Raw genomic sequence first — 16045 nt, forward strand, 5'->3', positions numbered from 1 at the left:
AAACAGACTGAAGTGTTGACTAGGTTTGTCTTACTTAACAACAATACACACTTGAACTTTTGAACCTATACCTTGTTTCGGGATCCTGCATATGTTAATTACTTCATATTAAGGAGCAACGAGGCTGCTGCCCTGGATAATTTTGGGTCAACTTCGCTATGTCTTCATACTTCATACTTTTCATTTTAAGTGGTACAATAATAGTGTTACTGCTTTTGTACAGTACCATACCATCATATGAGCTATAAAAACTGCCACACTGTATACAAGTGTTCTGTTTAGTCCATAATAAAGAGAAAAACAGAAGCTTATTAGAGGTGCAGATTGTCAAAATTGACCATTAAATATAATTCGGACAGAAAACCCCAAAACCTGACACAAATCACACTGGAATTGTAGTTCCTTCCCCCTCCTTCCCCCTCCCCTCCCCACGGGGGAAGGAGCCCTTCCCCCTCCCCTCCCCCACGGAATGGTAGATTTGAAAGGAAGAGCAGGTGGGCGTTTACATTGTCAGTGGGTCAGTGGGGTGTGCTGAAATGTTATCAATCTTTGTAAGATAGATAGATTTAGGAAATCAATTTGTTTAGTGACTACAGGTAAATGAGGAATAGAGTACATTCTGTAAATAGTATATAATTCTTCCTGTAATGTTACCTAAGTGTAGTCTCAGTAGATCTCAAACGTTTTGTACGATGGAAATAAATTGTTCTATATTATTAAACAAAGTGATTGTACCACTTCTGTTGATTTAACTCTTGAATAAAGGAACAACTATTCTAAATAAGAGATTTTAACCTGTCAAGGACTTGCTAAAGATTATTTTCTCTTCATCACCTATCCAAAAACCAACTTGGATGTAGAAAACAGGGAGAAAAACATAATTTAAGTTCTGGAACTATGAATAAGTTTGTGTTTAATTACTGATCACTTCCCAACACAGTGAAAGACAAAAAACTCTATGTGTGAATGACACAACACTAGGATGACCAACAAATTCAAAATATTCCCACAAAACCTATGTAACTTCTCAACATCTAGTAAACTGATTGCTCTTAAAGTCAGGATATTGATGAGTGGAAAAAGGAATTATCTTGCAATAAACTTAAAGCTCCTTGAAATCTAAGCTGGTAATCACCAGGATGTCATGCTGTACGATTCACTCACATTCTTTTCCTTTATATCTTGCTGACTAGAATGTCTCCCCGGCACCTCTATCGTTAGCTCAATGATGAAAGACTTCCTGTCACTTGGAATCACTTATAAGCTGTTCTGCCACCCACTCACTCTCTCTCTCACTTCAATACACAAACAAGTTGGTGGAGTTTTTGTCCTTTCAGATAGATCTTAATTTACTTCCTCAAACCCAATCAGTATAACTGTTCTCCAAGTGTATCAATAAAGCATGTCACATGACCAAATCAGTTCCCCACAGTGGCAGGTGCCATCCATTTCCCTTGCCACAGGGCAAAACAATAACAGCAAACCATTAAACTGATCACAACAGAATGTTGAGATATCTAATGTTCACAAACACACAATACCCAAGCATGGTTACTAATGGTGTTCTACCATACAACTTTAACTTAATGGTGACTAGTTCGTTCCATCTTCAGACTAATCAATGGCAATTAATATCATTCTTCAGAGCCATCAAATGTAATCAAATCATGTGTTGATTAGTAATTACACCTGATGACTAGCTGAATCCTATATATATACTTTGCCTTAGGTACTATTATTATTATTATAATTAATTGATATTAATACTCATCAATTGAAGTGTAATGCACTCAATTAGAATGGATACCATGAATGCTTCATATTGATACTATTTTCATTTATATAATCTTACCATGCATTTTTCTTGTTCCTGGAGGAGGGTTCCAGCCAGACAGGGTTAAAACTTTGATACAAAGTGGTGATTTCTGCTCCTTATGATATGGAAGTAAATGTGATAGAGGGCGATCCTTACTCCCTGGCATGATGTAATCGGGTGGCGTGCAGTCGACGACATCATTACCATTCGGCTTGTTTCGCTTCTTTTCAGCTACGGACATGAATCAAAAAATTTTCTCTTCAAATGTGGAACATGCTGTTAGAGTTTCTCATTTCCAAAATAATTCTTAGACTTCTTATGGCTATCTCATTGTCTCAGAATCATAAATGCATTCATATAAGTTTCATTGTGGCATCCAGTACATAAAGAAACATTATCTAAACACACACAGAGGTTAAGCAATGATTTCTCCAAAGGGTGTCAGACTTGAAGTACTCAAGTACATACTCGTACTCTGAGTTTGAACCGGAGTACATTTTTCTGTCCTTGTACTCATAATCGGAGAAAGCAATTTCATGTACTCATACTGGTACTCATGGCTTTGTACTCACGATAAATGTCTGGCTGAAGTGATTAAGCTAAGAGTGGGGATGGGTGGGGGGGGAGGGGCATTTACATTTACACTAGCTTTACATCTACCTGTGGAATGATTCTTGGTGTAACAACAGTCAAAGATACAAGTACTAAAACAAACAAAATCACCATACTGGTCCCAAAGAGTAAATGGAAGATATATTCTATTACATGGTAGCTTTAAGTTCAAGAATGTTATAGCAAGACTTGTGAAGAAGTTATGAATGCCACAATCTATAATTTTAAAACTGATCATTCTATCTTGAAATATTTCAATATCTTTAAATCTATTTCAATAAATTTTTAAGGTAAAACTGGCATACATGTAGCATTATCAACCTATTCTGAGAAAAACTAGAGCTTTAAAATATTAATTTGTTTACAAAATAATGAAGAAAGGATTAAGTATATAGATCTTTAAATTTGTTGTTAACTTGTTACAGAAGCTGTTAATATACTGATATCATATCTAACCAGGAGGTCAAACGTTGACCTCAAAGAGACTCCCGTAGGAATAAATTAAAATTCAAATATTTACTTATCATTAATTGTTTATGCATCTTGACCTTAAATTATCCAGACTACTAAAGACAACGCTACCAATCTAATCTTTGACCAAACTACTGTCCGCAAATGAGATCAAATACCACATCCTGCTTAAAATAGAAGATTTAATTATCCATTTGTTATCTACCTCCAGGCCGAGTTAAAAACAATTTGATGAAATATTTGTAACCAACAAGCTGGGTAAGTTACCCAGCTTCATTGCCAATAGATCTATAGATAGATTACACAATATTCTGCTTATTTATAAATACCACATTATTTTTATCAATCTGTATACAACTCCACACAACATGCAGTAGATACACATCTCGAATAGGACATACTGTACTGCTCAGAAATGAAGTTGCAGTAGTTGAAAAGTAAAAAATAAACAGTCCTACCACATAACCAGCTTCTATGATAAAGTTCGTAACTTATGAGCTTGCATGGGACTAGTCTTTTCAGAAATCCCCCCCAACAAAAAAAATATAACTGTAAGCCAGATTAGAAGAGGGTGAAATAAACAAATTTGTCTTCCTTTAAGATGCTAGAGCTGATTCAAACTCACCTTCATTTAGAATAGCTGTTAGAAATGACATGGACTGGCATTCAAAGCCATTGTAGGAATCAGCCGGGTCCAGGGATTTCAAGAGGTCCCTGACATGGCGAACATGTATCCTTGCTTCACGGACAGTGTATGGCTCTGTCATGAAAGAAAACAGATGGAAACATACTAACAGGTTTATTAAAAATAGTCATGAGGGAACATAACCTGGGTGTTCACCTATCTCTAGAGGCAGTATGGCAGTTCTTGGGCTTCTACCTTTGAGTTTAAATTAAAGTGAACATTTCTACGTAGCTTCCTGATTAAGGTTCATTCTGTAGCTTCTTAATAAACATGTAACTTACTATTGACTCTTGGACCACATATGGACACTGCACCAATATCCTTATGAATGGGATATACGGCCAAAGGCTCCCAATCACAACCCGATCTAACAGGTTCAATACATATAGTCATGAAGGAACATAAGGGTGTTCACCTCTCTAGGCAGTATGGCAGTTCTTGGGCTTATGGGCCAAAGCCAAAACCTCCGTAAGTGCGAGGGACGGAATTTGATATACGTTTCCATATATTCCAGCTCAACAGTAGTGAAATATGAAAAATCCAGTAGTAGGTTAAATAAAGAGAGTAACATACAACATAATAAAACAATTGAAACATATTCAAAATTTGACATGTTGCCATAGCAACGAACATTAATTGGCGCGAGGGACGGAATGATAAAAACTGGGTGTGCATGCACTCCAAACATTTGACATATTATTATCAAATTTAGGAGGAATCTATATCCAATCATACCATTTATAACAAGATCAATTACTCTTCTGATATTAACTGAAATGTGTTTTAAAAATCTCATAGCTAAATTAGGTTACGCTTTAATTTCACGAAAAAAGTCAGCGCGAGGGACGGAATGCGAGGGACGGAATCGCTGTTTATGTTGATTAACTAGAGAAAAAGCTGTTGTAAATTCTGTTTGTCATTGCCAAGCTCCCACAAGCAGTGGGAATATTATCACAAATTACACAATCCAATTAATGAACACACATTCAAGGAACAGATGGGGGTGGTGATGGGATGATTGGTGAAATGTAGGTAAATTGGAATCAAAATTGAAATTCATTCCATCACTCACCACTCAAATGCCTTGGTGAATAATAATTAAGTCACCTCCATCCACCACTTCCCCGAAATGAGGAATCTTAAACCCAACACAAATACTAAATCTATTTTCCACCTTTATATTGTAGGTGTATACAACAGTGTGGGACAATATATAATTTTTAAATTTGGAAACTGAAAACTAATTTACTGTACAAATTCAACATTTATACTTTAGACAAGGAAACAAAGTCACCATTGTAATTCAAATTGACAATTCACATATTCATTAACAAAACTCTGCTTAGATTCTGATCCAAACAGCATATGAAAGAGTTAAAAACTTCTTCCCCCATCATGGCGTTAACTCATTAAGTTGTCATTAACAAGAAAAATGAACTTCTGTACACAACATACATCAATGCAATTCAATATAAATTGGAACATTAACATGTCAAACTCTTGGATATGATGTAGATTTGGAAGTCAACAAACAGCTCACCAATGTGCAAGGAATTGATATGAATGCTTACAATTCATTACACAAATAATGGTCTCTGGTTCAGCATACAGGGAGAACAGGGGCTATATTTCCTTTCACCATATCCCTTGAATACCACAGTAGGTCTTTTGCCTCTGGCCACTTCCAATACTTCCCTGTTTTTGCCATGGCATTAACCTGTGAATTATTGACAATTATGTTTTCCACCTCTCCTGGATACAACTGACCATTATACTCAACTATCACCCACCCACCACTTTCCATGGTAACTGATCATTGTTAACCAGCTGACTACCAATTTGATCTTGATCCCCATTCTACTCAACCTGACCACTGTTTTCCACTTTATTCAGATTAGGATCTGGTTCCTGATCATAGCTCACGACTACCTGACTTTCAACTCCATCATTTAAGTCATACAACTGCTCCCTGAGCATCTCTTCAACTGGTTCACAAAACTGACTCTGTAGGAAGAAAGTCAGTTTGCTCTTACCATTACTGCATGTACGGTCAATAAAATGGACCTTGTGTGTACAGTACCTGGTACTTCAGGTACCTTGTCTGGCATAGAAGCCTGGGCACGGTTATGCCATATGCAGGTACATAGAATGTATCTGTTGCATTCACTCTATGTTGGCATATTCTGCAAACTGCTTGGCACTAGTGATGAGAAGTTTTACCTGCTTTGACATCACAGTACACACTTGATTTTATCTTTCTCCCCACCCCCATCTACTGGGCCCTTCCCATGGTGAGATTCAAAATAACTCCATGTTATTGGAATGTCACATGGGTACTGGGTGGCAAGGAAGTAAAAGCAATATTTTGATTTAAACTAGCACAGCCATCGGACCAAAATTGAACCTCTCATCCAGATTTGGACAAATTGTTGGACCTTTTCAATGATAGCTTTATTGAAGTGCAAAGCTTAGAACTTGTCATGTGACATGTAATCACTGATGACACAGAAGGTTTTGCACTTCACCTTCCTCACCTTCAGCGTACCATGCACAAACAGTGTACAATGTGAAATTCTTGTGGCCAAAGTATGCCGACTGTATTTCATTCTTTTAGTTGTTAGCATAGTTCTCGCTGAAGTCCACTTGGATGATAGATAGCACTGTTTGTTCCTGGAAGTGCCTAATTCAACTTTGCAAGTTCAGCATGCTGTCGAATTCTGCTATAGTTGTGTCGTTGAAATTTACACGTATGTTCTGCCAACTATTTCTATTAGCAACAGATTAGGACTACAGACGTGTAGCACCAAACTGTAACAGAATTCCGTCCCTCGCACTGAATTCCGTCCCTCGCGAAAATGTTGATTACCCATAATGCACCATTCATATTTTTGTTCAGTTTCTTTCATCACTACAGATGTTCAAGTCACTGATAGTTGATACTTTGCAGATTTTTATGCATACTAACCCTATTTCCTCTCTCTCAAAAAAAAAAAATTGTGTCAAAAAATGCGAGGGACGGAATTTTGAACCGTTTTTTCCTATTTTTCTTCATTTTTATTAAAAAAAAATTCAAAACTTGTCCAACGAATAATTTGCACTAGAGATGAACATCAAATTACAGAAAACTAAATTTACCTCACTCATCCTTATTTTCAGCTAGGTCAATAAGACTAAATTCCATCCCTCGCACCTAGTGCGCATCTTTTTAGATTTCAACGACCTCTATGTCACTGATAACGAAATTTTTTGGATTTTTTTTTTTTATTCTGAAGTGAAAATTAGTACTGCCATGAGCCCAAAATAAATTTCTCCCACAGAAATAACTTTACTTTTGGGATTTGAGGATGACCAATTTTGGCTTTGGCCCTTATACCTTTGAGTTTAAATTAAAGTGAACATTTCTATGTAAGCTTCCTGATTAAGGTTCATTCTGTAGCTTCTTAATAAACATGTAACTTACTATTGACTCTTGGACCACATATGGACACTGCACCAATATCCTTATGAATGGGATATACGGCCAAAGGCTCCCAATCACAACCCGATCTAACAGGTTCAATACATATAGTCATGAAGGAACATAAGGGTGTTCACCTCTCTAGGCAGTATGGCAGTTCTTGGGCTTATACCTTTGAGTTTAAATTAAAGTGACCATGTCTACGTAGCTTCCTGATTAAGGTTCATTCTGTAGCTTCTTAATAAACATGTAACTTACTATGGACTCTTGTACCACAATTGGACATTGCACCAATATCCTTATGAATGAGATATATATGGCCAAAGGCTCCCAGTAAAACCTGGTTAATGTTTACCAAGTCATATCTTTCAAATTGTACAAGAAGTTTCCCTTTTGAAATTGCCCTGAAAGTTTACCTTTGTCCCATGCTTGGATTAACTCATTGGACAGGTGTCCACTCACACCTAAAGGTCATAGGGCTCTTACAGTACAGTATGTAGCATTCTGTGCTTCAGTTGAAATATCACAAGTTATTGCACTAAGTACTGACCACGTGGGACATCCTGCAGCATTGCATAGAGTAGCTAATAAATGTTTGATTCAAACCATATACCTACCCAGACTTAGTTAACAAGGTTACATGCAAATGATATGAAAAAATTCTTCTTGCAAAAAGAAGGGTGTACTTGGATGGATGTAGCCTTGAGAACCAGTTATTGCCAGAGATATAGATCTGCCAGGCTGTTACAACTTTTAAGATCAAGATTACATGATATGGAGTGGTTTTAGCCTGTTAAGCTTACACACTGTGCAGGGATTTGCTCTCTGGGGATATTTGAGCGCCAGCGGATTTGTGGGCCACATCCTGGAGGAGTTGTCTGAGAGATGGTGGTCCCTTTACCTTTTGGAATATGTTTGCAACTGAAGTATGCTTAGATTAGGGATGCACCGGATCCAAATTTTTGGATCCGGCCGGAGCCGGATTTTGCCGGATAGTACATGAAATCCGGCCGGATAAAATCCGGCCGGAACCGGATTTTTTCATTACACAAAAGAAAATCATTAATAAGACGTGGAAGTATGATAATTTGTATTATTTTGGTTGATCTTTAGAAACAGTGGATCAGACCATTGAGAAAATTAAATTCAACATGTTAAACCTAATTTTTCCTTACTTTGAATGTATTTATTAATTTTTGGAAATAGTTTACATTGATTTAAGTTAATACCAACACTTTTTAAGGAATAATTCAGGCCAGATTTTGAAAAGATCCGGCCAGATTTTGAAAAAGATCCGGCTGGATGTTGAAAAATATCCGGCCGGAACCGGATAATTGCTCACCATCCGGCCGGATAGTCCGCCCGGACCGGATATCCGGTGCATCCCTAGATTAGATGGCAAATGTTGCTATAATTTTCCTATTCTGGAGCTAACTTCTGCTGCAAGTATTCACCCATTTGCTGTAATTGGTCAATTTTTTCCAAAAAATTCATCAAACATAGCGCCGGCTGGAAATGTTTAGAATAATGTTGGGCCCAGCCTCCCACCCAGCCTGAGCACATCCCAGACTGTATTAAGCTTTTTTAAGCTTTCCTTTAGGGATTAAGCATCTGTTGTTTTAAGCTTCCCTCCAGGGATTAAGCATCTGTTGCTTGTTTTAAGCTTTCCTCCAGGGATTAAGCGTCTGTTTGTGACATTAATCCAACCAACCACAACAATTGTACTGGCCACAAAACTATAATTCAATATAGTATTCCTCATTCCATAATTTCTTCAGGGCTAATTTTTGATGGTTGACCGGTCGTCTGTTGTCCAGCAGACGACAAGTTGTTAACATCAAATTCAGATTGCATTGTAAAAAAAACCTACACACCTCTCCTACAGTGTTAATATCGGTGTTCTATTCACCAAACCTACACATCTCTCCTACAGCTGTGCATACTTACTTATCGTCCTACTTAATGCTGAAATTTTTTGAATACCAGCAAAAATATTTAAAAATTTACCCTGGTCTTGATAATACACTGTAAAAGTTAGTGCTTTATGAGCAACATAGACAAAGAAATAGAGCACAAAGACAACACAACAATAAAAAGTATTAACTAAGAGTGCTAAGTTTGTATTAATGTAAACTAGTAAAGCTGGATTAAGCCATCAAAACTAACAGACATTAGGACTCAAAATGTGAGGATAGATCTAAGACACCAAATGACATTCATTAGCCTCTCATTAGATAAAATGTTTTTTATTATCTATATCAACCAAACATTATAACCCCAACCTACTCCGGGTACTCCACTAGGTCTACCATTAATCGCATCAATTCTCGACATCTCACCCAGCCATGGCAGTCATCCCAATCTATACCTTTATATCTATATGGATACGCACCTCCTTACAATAATTTTTATTTTGTATATCAGTAGTTGCCCTGCCTGGTTTGTGTTTTGTTTACATTCTAACTCGCCCCCATGACAGATTTAGTATCAGGAGTCGGACCAAATTTGATGATCTTTTCGTGAGATGTAATGAACATGATTTAATCCAGGTTATAAAAGCACAGGCCAGAAAAATTCCTGTGATGTTATGAGCTAAACACATCAGGATAAGATAGCAAGCACCCGGTGTGTTGGAACAATGTCATATAATAGTTGTGACCGGCACTGTAAGCAAAGCATATCTTTATCAATTCACTGTCAATGATCGAGTATGACTGGGGGTAATCCTTCAAGTCTGCTTCATTGATGAAACAAGATGAAAGCCTTACAACTTGCTCAACTTGACTTGCGGCAATATGACAAGCGGGGAGACAGCCACGATATAATCAAGTCTAGTTTCTCACATTTACTGCAAACCTGCATCTTCCTACTTCTTAGAGGAATGTGTGAATACATGAGAAACCCCCCCCCCCCCAAAAAAAAAAGTGTTGACTTTTAACAACTACTTTTCAGTGAGCCGAAGATTGTTAGGTACCCTCAATACCAATAAAATATTTGAGAATTGGCATGTGGTAGTGGGGAGATGCTGACTGGTCGGGCAAAGGAGTGTGGTGGGTACATAGTGTGTGGTGGGTAGAGGGTGGGTGGTGGGTAGATGGCATGGGCAAGGTAAGATGGCGCCAGTCCTACTACCAGCCTTCCTTCACTTAATTAGCTGCTCTTTCTCCTCCATAATGAACTATTTACAATGACAAACCAAATGAAGGCAGAATCTCACCTTCAACAACTTTTACTACAGATCCTTCCTTCAGACCTTTAATACTCTTCAACTCTGCAAAATTATCCAGCACTGACCCATCCAGCTGAAGAGAGAAACAGGTGCGATGACAGGTGTCTTCTCTGTCCATGAGGACCTGGTGAATCTCCTGAACCATCTCTTGTGGACTCACCTGCCCAGAAAATAACATGCCTTCACAGTGATATAAATATTAAACAAAGTTCACAATGACATAAATATACATGAAAAACAGGTTCACCTGTTTAAAATAAGCACTCAATCTACTAGCCTGTTGATATTAGTACTGTAGATACTTCTGTGCCTGTTAAAAAACATTTGACCTATATCCAATGGCACAAACTGCCAAGATACCTTTTATAGAGCTCTACCGAAATTGAATCGCCAAATAGCAGATTTGGCAACTTGTCATAGCTCTAACTTCTAGAAGCCAAAAGACATCAGAAAAGCAACCTCTTCAAATGCTAAATGTGGCAGCTTAACTAGAGATTTGGTGCCCAAGGAATTCTGCAAAAAATGAGTTTTCTTTGCTCATAATTCTATTACCACATTGTAAGAAGGCAGCAGCAAGATACCCATAGATGCAAGTTGAAAATGTAAATTTTCACCATTGTTCACCAGCCCCTTCCTTTCCCCCTCCCTGCCCCTCCAATACCTAGTTACTGGTGACATACATGTTAAACCTTTCCCCAAAGGTCAAGCCCTGCTGTAGTACATACTGTACTGTATAGTAGTACCATAAATACCAGTTGACACATTTTGGCGATGCAAAGCTATACATGTGGAGGTTTTAAGAAACCCCAAACTTACCAGGTTTGGATATTTACAATTGATGAGTTTACAAGTCTCCTCACAACCTTTGAATCCAAAAATATGACGATCTATGCACATTGGGTGTTAGAAGGTTAGCAGTTCTCTCTAGGTACAGTACTTTACAGTGAGAGTGCAGTGATTTTGATGAGTCAGGTCAGTAAGAAGAGAAGTAAATTAGTAGATTCTGAGGGGGTGAAAACTTGGGAGGTGGGAGAGGGAGGAGCGATGAAAACTTCAAGGTGCTCATGGCTAAAATGTTACAACTTGTATTTTAATGGTTCTTAACATGGGAACATGAGCAGTTAAGTTAAAATGAGAGGTAGATAAATCCTTGTCTTTAGTTATGTGCACTGAGTCCACCTATGTACAAGTTAACATATGAAATGGGTATATATACTGTATATAGTGCTTGCATGCCAACTTAAATGTGACCTTGGTGGAAGAATTAATCATTCCACACACGTCATTAAAGTCAGCAACAAGGGAGGGTTAAGAAACTGTATTTTTTTCAGTCCAGACTGTCTCAGCTGCCTATTTCTCCATCTGTTACAGCCAATCAATAATGAAATCCAGTTTATGGTTATGACCTTTACATCCATCTAGATACTATCAGTGGTAGAATAAGTAGGTGAGGTTGAGATGAGAGGTCAACAAGGGAGGCCAGTGTCAAAGGTTAATAGGTCACTCTAGTCATGGTACAGTGAGTGTGCAGCTGTTGTTAGTAGACAGGTGAGAGAAAAGAAAACATCTTCTCATCTCATGCAAAAAATCATCTCTACTGAACAAGAAACCGTTATAAATCCTTACCTGAAGATCAAAGGGCTCTGATCCAGGTGGTACAATCTTCAGGGTAAAGGTTGGATCCTGAATGACGATTACATCCTCAACTTTGTTGGATGGTGCATCCTTCTCGTCCTTAGTTTCCGCATCTTTAGCGAGAGGGGCTAAGGCATCCGGTGGGAGTTCCTCTGGTGGAGTAGAGAGGGCGCTACAGTCACTACTACTCGGCGTGGTTTGGCCTGAGTCGTCATCGCTTCTGTTTGGTGATGTATTGCTGCTAGTTTTTAGGTTGTTAGCAACTTCCAGGAGTACCTCTTTCTCTGGTGGAACATCATTGGTTTCTGTCCCATTAACATGTCCATTCACTACAATGGACTGACTCTCTGGGGTACCTGGTTCACTGCTATGCCCATTGCAATTGTTTTCTTTTAAATTGTGTCCGTTAACCAAATCAGAACCATTTGTGTGGGATATTTCCTTGTCTGCATGACCATTGATACCATTACAGGTCGCTTTAGGTTGTTCTGCAACAAAGATAGAATATCGAGAAGTTTAACCAGCAATTTTCAAAGGCATTCCTCTTTCAAGTATGACGTAATTTAAAGGTTAGATTTTTAAGTAACCAGCATGTTTGTGTACACACTTGCTATTGACTTAGTGTATAATGTTATGCCTATTACACTAATTTAAAGCTAACAAAGTTAGTTTTTGGTAGACTACACATACATGTGACTTTTCTAAATGAGAATGGTTTATCTCATCAAAAAATATGCTATATATGTGCTTCTTTTGCAAACTAGATATTGGGGGCATGCATCCATGGTTATTCACTGAATGAGGAATGCAGAAACACTCTACCAATTGATACTATTGGCTTAAAGCAGTATAAGTTGAAAGCTTGAAGTAAGGTTATCATCAGTTTGATGTGCATTGATAGTAGTAGTGGATGATCTTCGTTACATGTGTTTTGCAGGCCTGTATGTATCTCAAACATTCTACAATGTTACCATTGCAGTCTACAGTCATGTACCATGTTTAGTTTCTTGATCTGCAACTTTAGCACACAGCACACCATGATCTACGTATAGTAGAATTCTCAGTCACCTATCAAGACCTTCCTATTGAGGGTCAACTCTCTATAGTACAATGAAGGTTACTCAAGCATGAAAACAACAAGGGATTAGACCTCTCTGATCTGAATCAACACAAGCCACACAAACAACTGATGGACTGGCCAACCTTGAGAGAACCAACACCATCACAATAGTATCTGGGGATCAATTCCAGGATATCAACTCTCTGTAGATTTAACTCTTATCAACCAACTATTGTATTCACTCTAGTCCACATAAACAAACTTCAATAAGATGTTAGCAAACAAATGTTAGGTGATAGTGTATGACAAATCAAATTGTATGGTTAAGTGTACTAATTAGAAGCATTGTCAGTGTCTTATGGCCTGAAGTAAAACATGTTGTAGGTAAGCTGTTTAGAAATTCTTTCAAATTTAGAAAAGAACAAAGAATTTATTGATCAAAACAGAATTTAACAAGTCCTTTTTCATTTTCTCATTCAAACCTTTTATGTGATTAGCTTTAACTATCTGTATCTTTTAACAATCACAGAATTGAATCTAAAATTTTAATTTTTGAACTATATTTAAACTGATTATATGCATGTGAAATGCAAAAAGTTCAGTGTAAATTGTTGTACAACTCTGCTAAATATTGTCTACACACTCAGGTGTGGACTGATGTACAGTAGTCATCTTTTCATGGAGCCACAGTTTACAGGATTACAATCTTAAGTAGCAGAATATGTAATCATTCGGAGTAGCATACCCTGCTCAATGCATTAACAAGACTTGCATCTTAATCCATCTTAAAATCAATAAAACAGTGAGTGCCTGCCAACAATTTTCCAGGTCTCAAACCTCTAACCACAACCTTGTGACATGGATGGAAGCTTGCTGTGATATGAGTGTTCTACAGTACATATATATATAACTAGTGAGATTGAGTCTACCACTAGGAATATACTACATTAAAATGCTTACTCAGACCTTGATGAGATTACTATCAGCCAGAAATCTATGTGGTAATAAGTCCACACTTCAGGTATCTGAGAGAGTAACTGGTATATTGTGCATGAAGAATCACAGGCAGAGGCATGATGCATAACAAATTAGCTATTATATACCTGAATCATTAGCTGCTGTACATATGAGAATCTTTCACATTGTCATCATTATATAAGATTGGGTAATAGTTGCCAGTAGTCTTTGGTTTGATAGTTTTTGTGATGCTATTCATTGCTACAAATATAATATTTGACAAGAGCAGCCTAGTCAACTTTCATTTCAATTGATGAGGGAAATTTCAGCTCCCTTTTCAAAAGTGATTATTAAAATATCAAGGTGAGACTATAAATTGGAAGTTTTTATGCCAAGAAATTAAACTATGTACCTTATATAGACATTCTAACCTAGTGCATTTCAGTATTTCAATTCCATTATCTACCTATCATACAGTATATTTATCCTTTTATAATTGTGAAATTCATGTGTTTTGTGTTCCTTTGCCAAAATAAAGCATCTTTTCTCCTTATTTCTAAAAAAAAATAAATACAAAGTAACCCTGGACCATGCGTGCAACGCACGCATACAAATACAACCCTAGATTATAATTGTGCCTAAAACAATTACAAACCATACCAAGAGGTTGAAATTCCCTTATTTAGCCATTGTATGTCGCCTTCAATAAACCTGGTGGCATATTTGATATGACCGTGAAAGAGAGCATGCTGGGCTCCTTAAAATCTGTGACAATAGAACCTCATGTAAAGCAAAGCCTTGAACCGTACAGTTGTAATTTCAAGCTAAAGCACACACACACTCTCTCTCTCACTTTGAATGGAATGCCATAAAGAAGTAGGCTATGTAAGGTACACCATATTAAAATGATTTAATATTACACATTCAGTACAAGGCAACACATAAACAAGTAGCACATGAAGTTACAGTACAAGACAAACAAAGAGATGGGCTCTTTATATAGGGAACAGTTATGGATATTTCTTTGGTTCATTTTATGAGCGATGTCACTTTTAAATATTTTGGGGGCGATAAATTTATATGTCAATTTGAGATGAGACACGGACGATGTTTAAATTTTGACAAAAAATACTTTTGTTAAATAACGTAACTTTTCGTTCACTTATGATCTTTCCTATGAAGAAACAAAAACCAGTTAGTTAATACTAAAATGTCATCAAAAGACTACAGGTTTTGATCGGATAAGAGGAACTTTAGTTGTGAACATCCTCATTTTTCTGCTGTTTGGTTTTATGGATGCCAACTTTATACCAAACCAGGTCCCCTTCATGGTTGTGTGACAAAAATCCCCCATCCACAATGGTAGAGTGTGAGAACATTGTGGACAAGTGGTTAAGGCAGTGGACTAATCATCTAAGGTTTGCAGGAGCGAGTCCTGACCGAGAACTTGTCAACATTAGTCACTGACAAAATATTTCCCTTATAAAAGTAAGAGCCTGTGAAGTATCCGAACCTGTTTATCTAATGTAAACAGGATTCATTTCCAAAATAATATACAAAGAAAAATGAAACACAACAACCACACTGTACTGTATCTATAAAGGTATATTAAAATCTACACAATATTATTGCGAAATGTACGGTATCATACTTCCATGGATGTGAACTTGGACACGTAACAAAGTGAAGCAAGTGCAATTGACTTTGTTAATAATCATTGAGATTCCAAAACCAAAAGTAACCTTTCACTTTCACATAACTATGTAAACTCTCAATATGAATAAAAAAGGCTTTAACTTACTTTGTGACATTACGCACGTACGTTTTTTTCTGTCTGCTTAAATATCAACAAACTGCCGCCCTGAGTTAAACAAGCAATTTTGTGAAAAGGAACAACTTGGGAACTTGATCACATGCTGTACATGATGCATTAGATATGAGGATATACTGTACTGTAGTTATATGTAAGATGTGCTTTAAAAGTAAGAATGTGGGACGGTCCAGGGAATAATTGAGTGTTCGAACATCTTTGGACTTGCACATACTGTACAAACTATGCCATGTCATCAAGCAAGGAGCACACTAGAATACTGTCACATGGATGAATTCCCGAATCTATTTTG

The 16045-nt window shown here is 37.2% G+C and overlaps 1 protein-coding gene across 1 annotated transcript in view; it reads right to left on the reverse strand.

Annotated features, from left to right (window-relative positions):
- LOC139981339 (clustered mitochondria protein homolog) overlaps positions 1 to 16045 on the reverse strand; it is a 62281-nt gene that overhangs the window by 30884 nt on the left and 15352 nt on the right. Inside the window, exons 2-5 of the mRNA XM_071993676.1 lie at positions 11897 to 12393; positions 10259 to 10430; positions 3525 to 3659; positions 1853 to 2047 (exon numbers count right to left, since the gene is read on the reverse strand). Coding sequence (XP_071849777.1) covers positions 1853 to 2047; positions 3525 to 3659; positions 10259 to 10430; positions 11897 to 12393 — 999 coding nt within the window. The remainder of the gene's footprint in view (positions 1 to 1852; positions 2048 to 3524; positions 3660 to 10258; positions 10431 to 11896; positions 12394 to 16045) is intronic.

Source organism: Apostichopus japonicus, chromosome 15, assembly GCF_037975245.1.
Source record: "Apostichopus japonicus isolate 1M-3 chromosome 15, ASM3797524v1, whole genome shotgun sequence".
Classification (NCBI taxonomy): domain Eukaryota; kingdom Metazoa; phylum Echinodermata; class Holothuroidea; order Aspidochirotida; family Stichopodidae; genus Apostichopus; species Apostichopus japonicus.